This window comes from Gopherus evgoodei, chromosome 11 (assembly GCF_007399415.2).
Source record: "Gopherus evgoodei ecotype Sinaloan lineage chromosome 11, rGopEvg1_v1.p, whole genome shotgun sequence".
NCBI classification, from domain to species: Eukaryota; Metazoa; Chordata; order Testudines; family Testudinidae; genus Gopherus; species Gopherus evgoodei.
Genome location: NC_044332.1, coordinates 68,382,911 through 68,398,169, shown reverse-complemented (window position 1 = coordinate 68,398,169; position 15,259 = coordinate 68,382,911). Strand labels below are relative to the sequence as shown.

The following is a 15,259-nucleotide window of genomic DNA, read 5'->3' as shown; positions in this document are numbered from 1 at the left end:
ACCACAAGGGAGGAATAAACAAGTTCAACTGAACTCAGTTTTTACTACACATTAGTTGAAATGTTAAAGTAAAAGAAACTTACATTGTATGCCTTGACTATCAGCTGGATAATGTTGTTGGAGTCTTGATGTAAAATCTCCACTGTCGTTCCGGGAATTAGCGCTGTAAAATTCTTAAAAACAAACACACAAAGATTCACCCTCAGAAATATAGAGTACGGGTTAAATTGTGCTCTCACTTCCACCCGTGCAGCCATTAACATCAATTGTTGCTTGCATGGGATGGAAAACACAGTTTTGCCTAGACTCTATTAATTAGAGTACATGATACAGTGTAATTTTAATCTGGAGCACTTGACAAAGGAAATAGGAGCATTATGGGTCCATAAAATGCTAATCGAAATCCATAGCCAAAGAAACTGGCCAAATAATGATCAGTAACCCACTCCCAACCAACCAAGATCCACACCCATTAGATGGAGCAAGATCCAGTGGATTTGCACTTGTGCAAATGAGCGCAGAATTTGGCATGAATTCCTGCCATACAGGAAGCAAGCCTTGGATTCCAAGAGAGATCGCTCTGGTGGGTATGCTTGTTGCACTGAAAAGGGTGTGGAGAACGAGATAATAAGCCATTTAGCTCGCCAGGTGTTACTAGCATGATTTTGATATTACCAACATTTGCTTTAGTGCAAAGGATGAGTTTCTGGGCTAAGAGTTTTTTTTTTTTAAACCCGGATGCAAACATTTACGAGAGCACCTTCCATGCAACCATTTCCCTTCTCCACTTTATTTTTTATGATGAACAGCATGATTTCCTTCTTTTAAAAATAATAATAATGAAAAAAAAGGCAGCAGTGGTGGCAGGGACCCACACCCAGTGTGTGTGTGTTTCTAGAAATAGTTGAGACTGAGAATAGAAACTCTACAGGTGTTTTAGCCCAGATACTATTTGAAATCCCTCAGAAAAAATATTTTCTGCTTCAAAGCTCTGGATTTAGTGATGGAAAAATACAGCTGGGCAGAAACACTGTGCATTCCTAGGTAATGGGATTAAGTAATAGCAGTCGGATGAACAGGTGTCTGCTCTCTCAGATGCTGAATCACTGGCAACTTTCCTAAAATCAAGATCAGGCCAGAGTCTATTTTAAGTATTCCCATGATCATAAATGTTTATCTATTTACTGTAAGAAGCTTACGTGCTTTTCACTGAAATGACAAGACTTTGTAAACGAACTGGAAAACTGAAGAGACACAACTGGGTGAGTTCAACTTGTGCAAGAATTTCCATGCTTTACAGCACAGCATGGATCAGATGGTCTCTCGCTCACACATATTTAATTCAGAGTTGTTCCTCCTTTCCTCCCAACACCAGCCTGCTTCATTCTATTCATGTCGGAAGGAAGACTATTCCAAGTGGCACTAACGTCTCTTTCCCCCGCAATAGATTCTTGATCACATAAAAACCATCTCTCTGCTGGGTGGTTCAACAGTGCTTACCTTGTAAAGGATATAATGAGCTTTTGTCACAGCAAAAATGAGGTGAATGTTGTTTTCAGCCAGTTTCTCCCCAAGCAGTGCCAGGGAAGGATAATCCTAGGAAAACAGATCGGAAAGACTCATTTGTGACACTGAAACAAAGAGCAATTTAATTTTTATTCTAACTAGAGAAGCAAAATTCCCTGTGGAAACGCAGCATGTTTTATGGTTATGCAGAGCCCTTACTGTGTAGCCAGAAAAGTGACATATTCTCTCTGTATACGTATTTCTTACACACCCATCACATTCAAGTGCCAACAAAATCAGCTACAGCAAACAACTCATCGGAAACACTGCACTCCTCACTCTACTTTGCCATCAGTGAGTGCATGGATTTAAATTAATCGCCATCTTCGAGGAAGGGAGATGAGGCCATTATTTGGGGTTGTTGTCATGGGAAATCTACTGCAGAGAGAGAGAGATCTGATATTATTTCGCCCTGAAAGTGGTGAAATGCATTGTCTGCTCCTTGTGTCTTAGAGTCATGACAAGAAAATAAGCAGATTAACATCTGAGTTTTCACTTTAGACCTGCAAAGCCCACACAGATGTGGGAGAGTAAGATGGATTCCATCTGGCCCTGCACACCATCAGCAGACCATTTGCAAGATCTTCACTGTGTGGATTAAATGAAGAAGGCAAAAAGAGATTAGCTGGAATTTCAGATCCTAGGCCTGAGTTTGCAGTTGGGGGAAAAAACCACCATCTTTTTACGTGCAAACTTATCAAGTTTAACTTGGAGACGTTGAGATGAAAAACATGGAAGCCCATGGATTCCTTCTTTGCCAATTTCACAACATAATGCCACACCAATACATAGTAAGTAGGCGTGACCAATGGAAATGTAATTTTATTTGTTAAAATTCAAACAGGCAAAAGAAAAATTAGCTTGCTTTGAGGACTCCAGCCTATTGTCATGAGGCAGCCACCCAGGAAAGCCTGGCATAATGAGGGTGAGGAACCTTCTATGTACAGTCAGGAACACAATAATTAGGGTTTGTAAGCAGCAGAATAAAGTGTAGATCAGCAGAACTTGATAATTACACAGCAGACAAGGACTCAGTCACCCAGGAAGTAACCTGCAGTCTCCTCTGCTGACTCACTTGTAATTTCCAAAAAAAGGTTAGTTTGTCTATTATCATTTAATATTTATATAACTATCAGACCCAGAAGCCCCAGTCAGGAACAGGGCCACATTGTGCTAGATACTGTACACACAGTCCCTGCACTGAAGAGATGACAGACAATCTAGTGTGCATATATTAGAAGAGGAATACGACATTTTACTTTTTCTTTACACTCTCTGAACAAATCTTGCCATGATTTGGGGTGTCAAATGCACCTTTCCTGTGTGCAACTAACCCTGAGGGGTCTGCAAGCTTGAAAGTCTGTTTAGCCATTTTTGGATGCTACAGGAAACAAGGAGGGGTTGGATGGCTCAGGGACTTGGCAGTGCAAAAGGAGTCTTTCACCTGTAGACTGCTGGCTCAAATGAAGCCCCCAGGGTGGTAGGGAGTGAAAGTTGTTGACATCTGTCAGAGGGTCCTACAACCTGCAAGAACAGCTCTTTTAATAGGGGTATTTTGAAACCAAATAAATAAATGCAAGGAATTTGCTGACACTCAGAGGTTCCGAAGCACCCAATAACAAGGGAACCCAGCACACAGGAGACACTGTGGTTTAATCTCACCAGCTGGTTGGACGCACTGTATTCGTTCGCCTCATTCAGGTGACACTGGCCATCATGTGGCTGGACCAGTCCACCTAACTTCCCATCCAGTGCTATGTGTGGCACATCATCCGTCGTGAAGACCAGCAAATGAGAGGCCTCTTTCCGCCAGCCAATCTTTTCCTGGGTGGAAACAAAATCAGGAGAGAGTCATCAGTCTCCTCTTCTGAGCCAAGTGCTTCTCGGGTTGTGCTGTGTATTGTCCCATCCTCACTCCCATACAACAGAAGAATCTCTCTTATCACTAATTAAAAGGATACTGCAGGCTGTCCGCTGACTCCTCACCAGGGATAAAACTCAGGAACCCCTTTGAGTGCCATTTTCCAACATTTCTTTCAAGTAAAGTTATTTAAAAAGGCATGAGGAGGTATATACATAAGTGAACTGTCCACCAGACCCTCTCTGTGCTCCAAGAATAAGCGTTTCAGCTGCTTTTATAGTCAAAGGAGACCTGCCAAATTCCTCCAAACACAGTAAATCTGACCTTGTTTCCTCAGCAACATGGAATTGTCATGCTGCTGCAAACAGTGTGGCGCGATAGGGAGAGCTATGGCATTTTCATTAAATACTGGTCATAAAAAGCCATTCTGAGCTGCAATACACGAAGGAGGTCTCTACTCACGAAGGTATATAGCACACACACACCCCACACACAAACTCAGTGTAGGTTTTCACTTCAGAATTAATCTGGGCTCTTACTTAGCGTTATCCTAGGGCTGCAACTTTGTCACACTGGTCAGAGAAATCATGAATTTGAGCAACACTCATGAAATCTTGGCAGTGGCTGTAAAAACACATTTGATCAGGCCCCCAAGCCAAGAGGCGCTGTGATCCTGTGTGCCAGATAGCAGTGCTGGGGTGGGGAGCCAGATCCAGCCCCCTGGGACAGGAGCGGTCATTACAGGGTGAGTATGGCGCAGGCTTGCTCTCCACTCCCCCAGCAAACCCCATCCCAGACCTCACCTGTTGTGTCTGTAGATGTAGTGGAAACCACATTATTTAGTGGTCTTTCCATGACTGATTTTTTTCTTCCTGCACCTCTGCTATGAAATTAACGAAAAATTTTCCTGCTAAAATCAGAGCCTTATTTATCCCTAACTGCTATGGACCAGGAGTCTGGTCTAGTGGGCAGTGCAGGCAGCCAGGCTCAGGAACAAAGCCAAGGCTCAATGCCAGAGTCAACTGCCAGTTACCAGAGCCAGGGGTCAAGGCAGATCAGAATCAGGAATCAAAGCTGAGGCTCAGAGCCAAGGTCAGATGCCAAATGCCAGAGACAAGGGTCAAGCCAAATTCAGGGACAGAAATCAGAAGCCAAGGCTGGAGCTAGGACTGGTCACCGAAGACTGGAGTTGAGGCATAAGGGCAGGAGGAAAGGCGAGGATTAAGCATGGTGCAGAAGCACAGAGAAAACAGGAGTGAAGATGAGGTAAGGCAGGAGACAGAAGCAGACCAGGAACAGGCTGGGTGCAAGAGGCAGAGACAAGCATGGTCCAGTGGAGCACAGCAGGAAACCACCTTGTTACTCAAAGAAACTTCCTAGTCCTCCTCCTGGCTTAAATAGCGCACTTGGACCAATCAGTGGAGCTGGGTGATCCTCCAATCACAGCTCCTGTGGGTGGTGGCTTGGCTGAGGCTATAGCTCTAGTAGCTTCTCAGCTCACCTGGTTCCCAGTAGCCATTAGATGGAGGCTAGCATGGGGCAGCTGTCTGGGGATTCTCTTGCACCCAGGCCATCACACTAACTCTCCTCCTGTTTGCACACAAAACCCTCCCACCCAAGTTTGGTGGTGCTTTACACCCAGGTTAGCTGGCTCACTTGGAGCTGTGGGCTAAAACCCAAGTGATGCTTTCACTTAAGCTGATAACCTGCCCACTTTGCAGGGAGCTGGCCGGGGGCGTCTGGGTGAAAATAGGAATGATTCCTGGTCATTCCCAGTAGATGGTACAGAACGGCTGGTAACCGTCCTCATCATAGCAACTGGGGGCTGAGCTCTATCAGCCCCCTCCCTTTCCTGTGTAAAGAAAAGATTCTGTACTGCCTGGACTATCATAGCAGTGGCATGCTGGGCTCCTCTCCCCCGCACCGCTTAATGTCCTGCCTGGACTGTCATAGCACCGGGAGGCTGCCTCCCTCTCATTTTATCTCACTAACAAGTCATTGTTTCTTATTCCTGCATTCTTTATAACTTCATGACACAAATGGGGGGGACACTGCCACGGTAGCCCAGGAAGGTTGGGGGAGGAGGGAAGCAATGGGTGGGGTTGTTGCAGAGGCACCCCCCGTGAATGGCATGTAGCTCACCATTTCTGCGGGATCTGACATGGAGCAACAGTACTCTCTGATACACTGGTTCTCTAGTACACTTGCCCCATATTCTAGGCAGGACTGACTCTATTTTTAGAAACCATAAAGGAGGGATTGACTCGGGGAGTCATTCCCAGTTTTGCCTTTGTGCTCCCGGCCGATCTTAGCCAGGGGCACCCATGATAGCAGCAGACAGCACAAAAGGACAGATAACCGTCATCTTATTGCCAATTTACACCAGCAGCAGACGGTACAGAACGACTGATAACCGTCTCTGCTATCATGCAAAAGCAAATGAATGCTGCTGTGTAGCGCTGGAGTATCGCCTCTGTCCGTGGCATCCAGTACACATACGGTGACTGTTAAAAAAAAAAGCTGAACGGGCTCCATGGTTGCCGTGCTATGGCGTCTGCCAGGGCAATCCAGGGAAAAAGGGTGCGAAATGATTGTCTGCCATTGCTTTCCCGGAGGAAGGAATGACTGACGACATTTACCCAGGACCATCCGCGACAATGATTTTTGCCCCATCAGCCACTGGGCTCTCAACCCAGAATTCTAAGGGGCGGGGGAGACTGCGGGAACTATGGGATAGCTATGGAATAGCTACCCACAGTGCAACTCTCCGGAAATGGATGCTAGCCTCGGACCATGGACGCACACCACCGAATTAATGTGCTTAGTGTGGCCGCGTGCACTCGACTTTATACAATCTGTTTTATAAAACCAGTTTATGTAAAATCAGAATAATCCCATAGTGTAGACGTACCCTTAGCTTTTCCCTTTGGTGCAGTGGCGTCCAAGGCTGGGATTTTCAAATGCACCTGAGTAGTTTGGGAGCACAAGTTCCCTTGACTTTCACGGACATGTGTTTTCACGAGTGATTTAGGCACTTCTGAAAACCACAATCCAACTCTGGTGAGCTTCCTGGTAATTTAAATATTTCAATTCAAATCAATCCAAGAAACGATTCCCCAGTTTATATTTCTCCTTTTTGACATGGTTGCCAACCCGAAGTTTCCATAATGGCATTTCTAACGAGCCACACAATGAATATAAGATTGTAGGAACAAATATTTGCCATTCATGTGGCTAACACACCAGTCTCATTCTTTCTCTCTCCCATCCCCATTGTCCCAGCACAGGCACATTACATTCCAGCTCATTTTGCAATGTGCATTCTTGATCTGGCAAGCACAAGGCATTTGACAGACCTGATCTCTTGGACAAATGGCAAAAAACTTCTCAGCAACATGCAACTCCTCACGTACCGGAGTGAAAAAAAAACACTTTAATGCTAAACCATACCAAGCACTGAATATGCAAGCACTTTGCGATACCTCCCTTCTCTATCCCTTTGGGAGGACAAACGCTGACATAGTTTGTAGGACTGAATCCAAAACAACCCCAATGAGGTTAGAAGGATTAAGCTAGAGTTTCATTAGCTGTGAAACGTGTGTGCATAGACAGACCTGGTTGCATTTAAAAAGTGGTTCTTAGGCCATTCAAAAGGATGCTGCTTCTATTCATTGGACTATTGAGACCACTTTTAAATCAAGAGCCGACTATCCTTTAACATATTTTCCCTTATTCTTGTGCTTAAGCCAAATACACGGAAACTTAAAAAAATGACTTTTCTTTAAAAAGGAAAAGAGATTTTGTACTAAGCCAGACAAATTAGACAGGAGATTTCTGGTCCAATTAATAATAAGCAGAGTCCCCTAGAAGAAGAAAACTGGCCCAAGATTTTGTTTGAAGAAAAAGACAAATGTTGATATTTAACCATTTACCTGTTGTCTTTGTTAGCTAAGGAGAAAAATCTATCACCTGAAAGGGTAGGAGGCTGGGTTAATTTTCAGGTTCATTCATTTTTGTATTTGCAAAAAGCAGGGCTCTGAACAAGTGCCCGAGACAACACTATAGTTTGGCATTTATTTCCCTTCCCCGGCTGCTATCATCTAACCCATCAATTCACCCATCCTTCTCCCGCCATCTCTTCCTCCAGAAGGACACCATTTTCGGCCTGGTGAGCAGCATTCATGAAGGGCCAGATCCTGAGCGATATTAAGCACCTTCTGGCTCCCACCAATTTCAGTGGCAGTTGAAGGTGCCCAGAACTACTCAAGATCTGGGTCTAAATTTTCAAGAGCATCCACCAATTTAAATACTCTAGGCCAGGGTTCTCAAACTGGTGGTCTGGACCCCTCAAGGGGCCATGAGGTTATTACATGGGGGGTTGCGAGCTCTCAACCTCCACCCCAAACCATGCTTTGTCTCCAGCATTTATAATGGTGTTAAATATATAAAAACATGTTTTTAATTTATAAGGGGGGGGTCACACTCAGAGACTTGCTATGTGAAAGGGGTCACCAGTAAAAAAAATTTGAGAGCCACTGCTCTAGGCCCAGTACTCAGAAGCTGATCCTTCCTCAGCTTCAGTGCAAATAAATGGGAGCTGCAGGCATTCAGCACCTTTGCGGAGTAGGTCTCAGATGTCTCAAATTGGGCACCAAAATTAGACATGCAAATTATTTGTAGCAAGAAAATGGATGGTAATTGGAAAGGGAAAGACGCCCCCTATGGATTGTAAGTCTTTCATTAAAATTCCTATTAACTAGAATCTTTGCTGGTGGTTTGGTTCACCATTCACTGGATAGAGAAGACATCTGGGAAAGGTGCAACTCGTGTAGCTACCTAACAGATCTGGCTTTAGTAGCCACGTGCTTCCCAATTATTCCGGGAATGAAACTAGCATCTCTTTTTAATAAATGACTTATGGTATGGACAGGCAGGGTTAGACCCAGGTTTGAGGAAGGAAGCCATCAAATACTCCCAAAGCGGAGGAAGGTCAGGGGAAGTTTAAGCATTGCATATATATATTTAATATGTTTATTTTGGCACTAAGCTTTGACTAAGTTAATGGTGGCACGAGCATGTGTGGTGCAGGAGAGGAGACTTTCAGGGCGGGGAATGCATAGGAGGGGGATGGAGTAGAAAAACAAATTGCGGTAGGGCTGTCAATACATTGGGTGAAATTACTAGGAACCAGGGAGGACATGTGAAACCTGCACAAAGCCAGCCAACCAAGTGTATGTAACCAGTTCCAAGGAAACCAGCATTTCACACAGCCTTAAGCAACTACATCATAAAAGTGCTGAAATATGCAGCCAGTCATTCTTCGGTAGTTAGTTTCCATCCTGAAATGCAGAACACACTGCTCCGTTTATACAAAAACTTGGAGCTCTATGTGACCCCTCCTCACCTACCTTTTAAAAAAAAAATCTATATCTGCAAGACAGAAGGTGTCCTTATGAAAGAAAGGGATACAGGGTCTGATCCCAAGCCAAGTGATGTCAATAGGAGCTTTTCCATTGGTTTCAATGGGGTTTGCATCAGGCCCATAACTCCATGAGTAAATAACATTAATAATAATATGTAGAGGTATATCTATCACATAGAGAGCTGGAAGGGACCCTGAAAGGTCATTGAGTCCAGCCCCCTGTGTTCACTGGCAGGACCAAGTCCTGATTTTTGCCTCAGATCCTTAAGTGGCCCCCTCAAGGACTGAACTCACAACCCTGGGTTTAGCAGGCCAATGCCTGAACCATTGAGCTATCCCTCCCCTACTCTAGAGAGGGAGTAAGAACTAAAAGCATGAAGCAGCAATAAGCTTCAAGCCTTCTGTACTAAAACCAGTATTTCTAATGGTAAAAAATAAATTTGTCTTCACTGCAATTTTAGCAGATTCCCAAGACCTCTGAACTCTATTGGAGAATGAAACAACAACAAATCTTACACCAAATTTGTCAAACTTGGTGTCTAAATTCCTATTTAAGCACCCAAATAAAAGAGGCCTGATTTTCAGATGCACCGGGCACTCTATGCCCCGGTGAACACATGTCGAAAACTAGGCCATTTTATTATTGTGATGGAGGATTTTTAGAAGCACCTATATGATTTAGGAGCACAAATCCCAGTGGCTCTCAATGGGACTTGTGCTCCTAAGTCATGTAGGCACTTCTGAAAATATTGCCCTAAAAGTTAGATACCTAGAGTGGGATTTTCAGATTATGTGCCAAATGTATAGGCATGAATTGGAGGAGGAATGGAAAACAATGAGTTGGGGGTTTGTTTCTAAGTGATTTGCACTTTTGTATTGCTCAAGTGAAAATTTCCAAAGAATATTTTATAACCAAGCAATCTGGACTAATCACTTTTACTTTCTGCAGCTCACTTCATTGGACGTAGGATTCACAAACTTCTTAGGCATTGACAATATTTGTACTTTTAAAATTAAACACAGCAGGAAGCCAAAAAGCTGCAAGTGGAAAATATAATTACAGAAGACTAGTTAATATTCCTGTCTAGCCAGTTTAGCCTCAGTATAAAAGCTCATTGTGCCTGGCTTTTTCATTGCCTAAAACATTTAGCCCATCAGTGTTGATTTTTACCATTACATCTTTCAAAAAGGAGCCAAATGTTGGTACAGTTATTAGTTTGTATTAACTGTACAAATCTTTCCCATTCTAGGATCTAAAAAAAAGAAATGAGACAGGCCAAAAGATCAGGGATACAGAGCTTCTCAGACAGCTAACTCAGAAAAGCAGCAGTGTACTAAGTACTGAATACACTCAAATATTTAGACAATTTAGACATTCAAAAAGACTAGCATTGCCTCCAAATTTGGGTGTCCGACTTGAGACACCTTAAAAAGGGGGTCTGATTTTCAGAAATGCCCTTCAGGAAAATTCAGACCCTTTAAAGGTGTTTCAAGTTGGGCACCCAAAAATCAAGGCACCTAAAATCTCTAGTCACTTTTGAAAATCTTGCCCATGTAACTGGGACAACGTTAAGGGAAACACGATGCCAAGCAAAACACCCACATAAGACATGAAGATACCCATACTGACTGCCAAAGTGACTGCTGATATTGTCTGTATTGTGTCCCTTCACTGTGAGATGTGGAAGTGCCCTGCAGATCCCAGCCACAGAGTGGGAACTTGGCCACTTACACTACAATTTAAGACGGTGCAAAGTGTATTGACTTCCCTGGCTGACCTGGTCTCCTGGCTGGTGTGGAAGGGATTGTCAGTGCCATGCCCCTTCTGTCCCACCTCCAGAAGTAGCCAGTAGTTCCTCTCCCTTTACTCAGGAGGATCTGCAAAGAGCTATCCTTTCCATATGGGCAGAATAAATATTATCACATTTTAAACAATCATAACAAAACTCCACCTGGAGTCACCAGTAGGAAGTGAAACGGAGGCCATAAGCACCAGAAACACAGGCCTCCACTGCTTGAACTAAAGGAAAAAACTCCTTTACGTGTTAGTAACAGTATGCATTTATCATCTATGAAAAAAATTCGTAGAGGAACGTAACACAATTACTTAACATGCTACATACTCTCCACATCAGAAGTTTGTTCCAAACCTCAGAGATCCCACAGCAAGTGTCATTACCACTAGCCTGACACACTGGTACCCTGTGGAGGCAGGGATGTAGTGATATTCAGAGGAAATCAGGGTTACAGAATTAAAAACAACAATAAAATATTAGAAAGGAACCAGTCTCATGAGCACTGCAAGCAGTGAGTTTCCAGACTATTTGCTAAAACCAGAGAACACACATGGCCTGGGTTATTACAACTGTTGCATCTCTAACAGTCTGTCCATTCTGCAGCCATTAGGTGTGACTGTAACTCAAACAGATATACCCAACCTAACTTGAATCTAGCTAGCTCAGATACCAGAGCAGTGACGCTGCAGTAACATGCTTCACTGTTGGCTGCACAAGCCTGCCCAGCACCCTGGGTAATTACTGGGACTAGATTGCGACGAAACACGAGCTAGATTAGAGCTACCCCAGGTATGTCGCAATCAGGCCTTGTTATTGCAGCATAGACACTCCCCTAGATTTCAAGTTCCTTGGAACAGTTATTGTGTCTCCCTCTACATTTTGTACAGCATTGAAAGTGCTGTTGGAGCCTAGCAAATAATACACTAATGATATAATTAATACATGACATTGTTCAGAACTTTCAGCACCAAAAGCACAGGATTTTAAGATCTTGAGTCAATGGAGTTATACCATAAAATAGTAACACTAATTGGCTGTTATCCTCAATGTAGGCCAGCCAATATAAGAAGATATGATTCACACACACACAGCAGGTGTGTTACGCACATATATATATTGCTGGCACTTTAAAGAATTCCATCACTTCACTCAAGCATACAAAATGCAGATTTCTTCCAAGATACTCAATAGGGGCACCCACAGAACTGACAATGGAATCGACTCTTACAGCTCTAAATTCACATCTGCAAGGACTCACATTCTTTAGCCCTTTGAGCTATGCAAGATACTAATGGTTGTTTTCCATACATAAAGATCTATAATATAATAATAATAAAACAACCTCCCCTTTCCACTGTATCTTTGTTATGTGCTCTCTGCAAAAGTTAATGGTGATTTCCAAGAAATCACCACATGCTGGAGGTCTTTTTTCTATTGCAAGAATAGAGTTAAGGAAAGCTCCTAGACCTCCTTTTTGTTGTGCTTTAAAACACAAGCAGCATAGGCAACTAGTGACTCACCTTGCACACAGCAGCCTGCAGGATTGCATCAAAGCCACCTTCTGGAGCATCTCTGTTCCGGGAAACCTTCTGTTTCTGAACTTCTTCATTGAAACGGTCCACTTTATCCGTGAGGGACAAGAGATGGCGGAATCCAAAGGATGGGACACAGTGTGGAAACAACTTGTAACTGGAAGCAGAAATGGAGAAATAGAAATGAGAGGGGTGTGCTTAAGTGGCCTGAGGACAGAATGAGGAGCCAGGAATTGCAGAGTTCTGTTCCCAGGTCTAACACAAGTAAGTCCCTCTGGACAAGTCACCCAAACCCAAGCGTTCCAATGCCGCTTCTCAATCTGATAAGCCTCCAATTCTGGATGCTCAACTAGAAACACCTCCCAAAGAGCCTGATTTTCTGAGGTGCCAAGCACCTACAGTTACTTCCCAGCATGAATTGTGGTTGCTCAGCATTCCTGGAAAAAGTCAAAAGTTGAGGCACCCAAGTCAGAGGCCACTTTTGAAAACATGGACTTAGCAGTTAAGTTTTGGCTCCTGCATAATAGGGCTAGGGATTGCTTTATCACTTAGGACTGTTTGACTCTACAGCACACTAGCTGCTGCACCATGTAAGTGATATTAGAAAGAGAAAACAAAGCCTTAAATGGCTGTATTGCAAGCAATTAACCAGAGCTCTGAGCATGATAAACCAGATGGCTCAGTGCTCTGGATCAGCTGATGTCACAGATTACCATGATGTCTAGGAAACACTGTGGACTTTTGGTTGAGAACTTCCGCCCTGGTGTCTAACATGCTTACAGTACGTGACATTCGTGACACCTAAGCAGTTTTCCAAATTGATAAGCATCCTTATTAGTGATATTGCACTTAAAGCACCACACAGATATGAACTAATTCATCCCTACTGCACCAATGTGAGGCAGGTGAGTAACTACTATCTCAATTTTCCAGTCCCAGGGTGAGCCAGTCGCAGAGTTGGGATTAAAATGCCCTTCAGCCCCTGTGCCAATTCTACCATGTCACTCTGCTCTTGGCTCAAGCACTAGGCTCTGATTTGAGTTAATGTCTTCAGCCCAATTGATTGTGTCTCTCAAAACACATCACATGTGTGTAAGCACTGCAGCTTTAGTTCTCAACCTCTTTTGCTGGGTACGAGATTTTCACAGTTTAACAACTTCAAACCCAATTAGCTAACATTCTGCAGGCTAAACAGAAACTTCCTTTTAGTGCTAGGTTAATGAAGTGGAAAAAACAGTGAAAGCACAGGGGGTTTGGGACGGGAGGAAAAAAATCAATGAGTTTAAAGTAAGTGAAGCTAGAGAGTAAGACTTTTACTGATTCATTATTAACTTGTAAAATAACCCAGGAGAACAATTAAAGGCCATTGATGCCAGCTTTATATTCAGGGCACCATTTGGCTTAACATAGCTTAAAAGATGCTTTTAAGAGGCCGAAGATTGTATTTTAACACAACCCACTGAGAATTCAGATTCCTTATTCGGTCACGTTCGCAGGTGTACAATGTTCAGTCTCTAGGGACCAAGTATAAGCTCTTTTAATTGAGCTTCAGGTATTTTTCACACTGCTATGTATATATCCATATAGTACTGTGTATATATATATCCATATAGTAGTGATTGTATTGTGTGCAATTATATCATCTACCTTGGGTACGCTACAAGCAGAAAGGAACAAATCATCCAGTGCGGTTTCTAGCTACACTAGGGTTAAAAAAAGGAACTAGATAAGTTCATGGAGGATAGGTTCATCAATGGCTATTAGCCAGGATGGGCAGGGATGTGTCCCTAGCCTCTGTTTGCCAGAAGCTGGGAATGGGTGACAGGGGATGGATCACTTGATGATTACCTGTTCTGTTCATTCTCTCTGGGGCACCTGGCATTGGTCACTGTCGAAAGACAGGATATTGGGCTAGATGGCCCTTTGGTCTAACCCAGTGTGGCCGTTCTTATGTTCCTATGTACACATTTGCCTTCTGATTTAAAATGAATGATGGCGCACAGGAAGGATGAAGAGAAGAAAGAGGATATAAACAACAGCTCAGAGGGGCCTGCTACCTGTGGAGGGGATGGCCTGGTGTGATCGCTTGTGATCAAGCCTTTGCTCAGGGTTCCTATTCACTTATATGGGCAACTCAAGGTGTTTGTGCTCTTCAAAGCCCTGACTTATCTGGGGCTCAGCAAGAGGCTCCTATGCTGTCTCTGAGTAAAATGCTTGGGGGGCTGGAAGTCAGATTCTATCAACTGAGGACCCTCTCACCTTTGAGATCTGCTCATCTTGGCACTTCAGCAGAGCCCCAGGCTAGTGCACATCAGGGCAGGGAATGGATGCTGATTTAGAACTGGGTGTGTTCATTTCCCCCCAACCCACAGTTTTATGGAAATTTACGATATTCACTTGTTGACATGAACCTGACTGATCCATTGATATGGGTTCTGAGCAGCAGCAAAATAAGAAACAGACCACGGAAATAGAAATAAATAGCATATATTCATCATCACAGCATGCTCCTCTAACCTTTAAATTGTACATGTCAAGGACTTGTACATGCCAGCTGCAAAAAGATGATAGTTTCCTAGGTCCTGTTTTTTTAATACCATCCCTGTGACAATTCAGATCTTCAGGTGAGTGATACTGGGTTTTTGTTCATATTCTTAGAGGCCAAATCCTGGATCTTGAGATGTAACCCAAAAGAAGGCACACATTAACACTATAAAAGCACCAGAGCTTGGACTAGCTCAGGAGCTTACTTACTGACTGACTTACACACACACACAATCAGAGTTTGGGGGGATTCAGAGCTCGTACCCAGCTCAGCACAGTAAGTGATGAAAGAAACCGGCCACCCCACATCAGCTGCATTCTCTAAATCCTGCTCCAGAAATCATCTGCAACTCAGTATGCAGAGAGCCTGCAGAGCGGGAACTCTTCTGCTTTGGGGAAGCCAGGAATGGGGCAAAACAGTTGTGCTCCCAGAGTTTCACTCCTGGCTGCAGTTTTTTGGGTGCAGGCAGGCAGAGAGCTCGGGAGTTTTTACATGTGTCTAAAAAAAACCAACCAAAAAGACCTAACCACCTAATAC

At 43.6% G+C, this 15,259-nt stretch overlaps 1 protein-coding gene across 2 annotated transcripts in view; it reads right to left on the bottom strand.

Moving 5' to 3' along the window:
- The window catches only part of ITGB5 (integrin subunit beta 5), a 110,950-nt gene that overhangs the window by 58,031 nt on the left and 37,660 nt on the right, over window positions 1-15,259 (bottom strand). For both annotated transcript variants that reach the window (XR_004002630.1, XM_030580187.1), the window contains exons 5-8: window positions 12,166-12,334; window positions 3,229-3,390; window positions 1,501-1,596; window positions 84-173 (exon numbers count right to left, since the gene is read on the bottom strand). Coding sequence is in view for 1 of the 2 variants with exons in the window: in XM_030580187.1 (XP_030436047.1) it covers window positions 84-173; window positions 1,501-1,596; window positions 3,229-3,390; window positions 12,166-12,334 (517 nt within the window). In the remaining variant the exon portion in view is untranslated. The remainder of the gene's footprint in view (window positions 1-83; window positions 174-1,500; window positions 1,597-3,228; window positions 3,391-12,165; window positions 12,335-15,259) is intronic.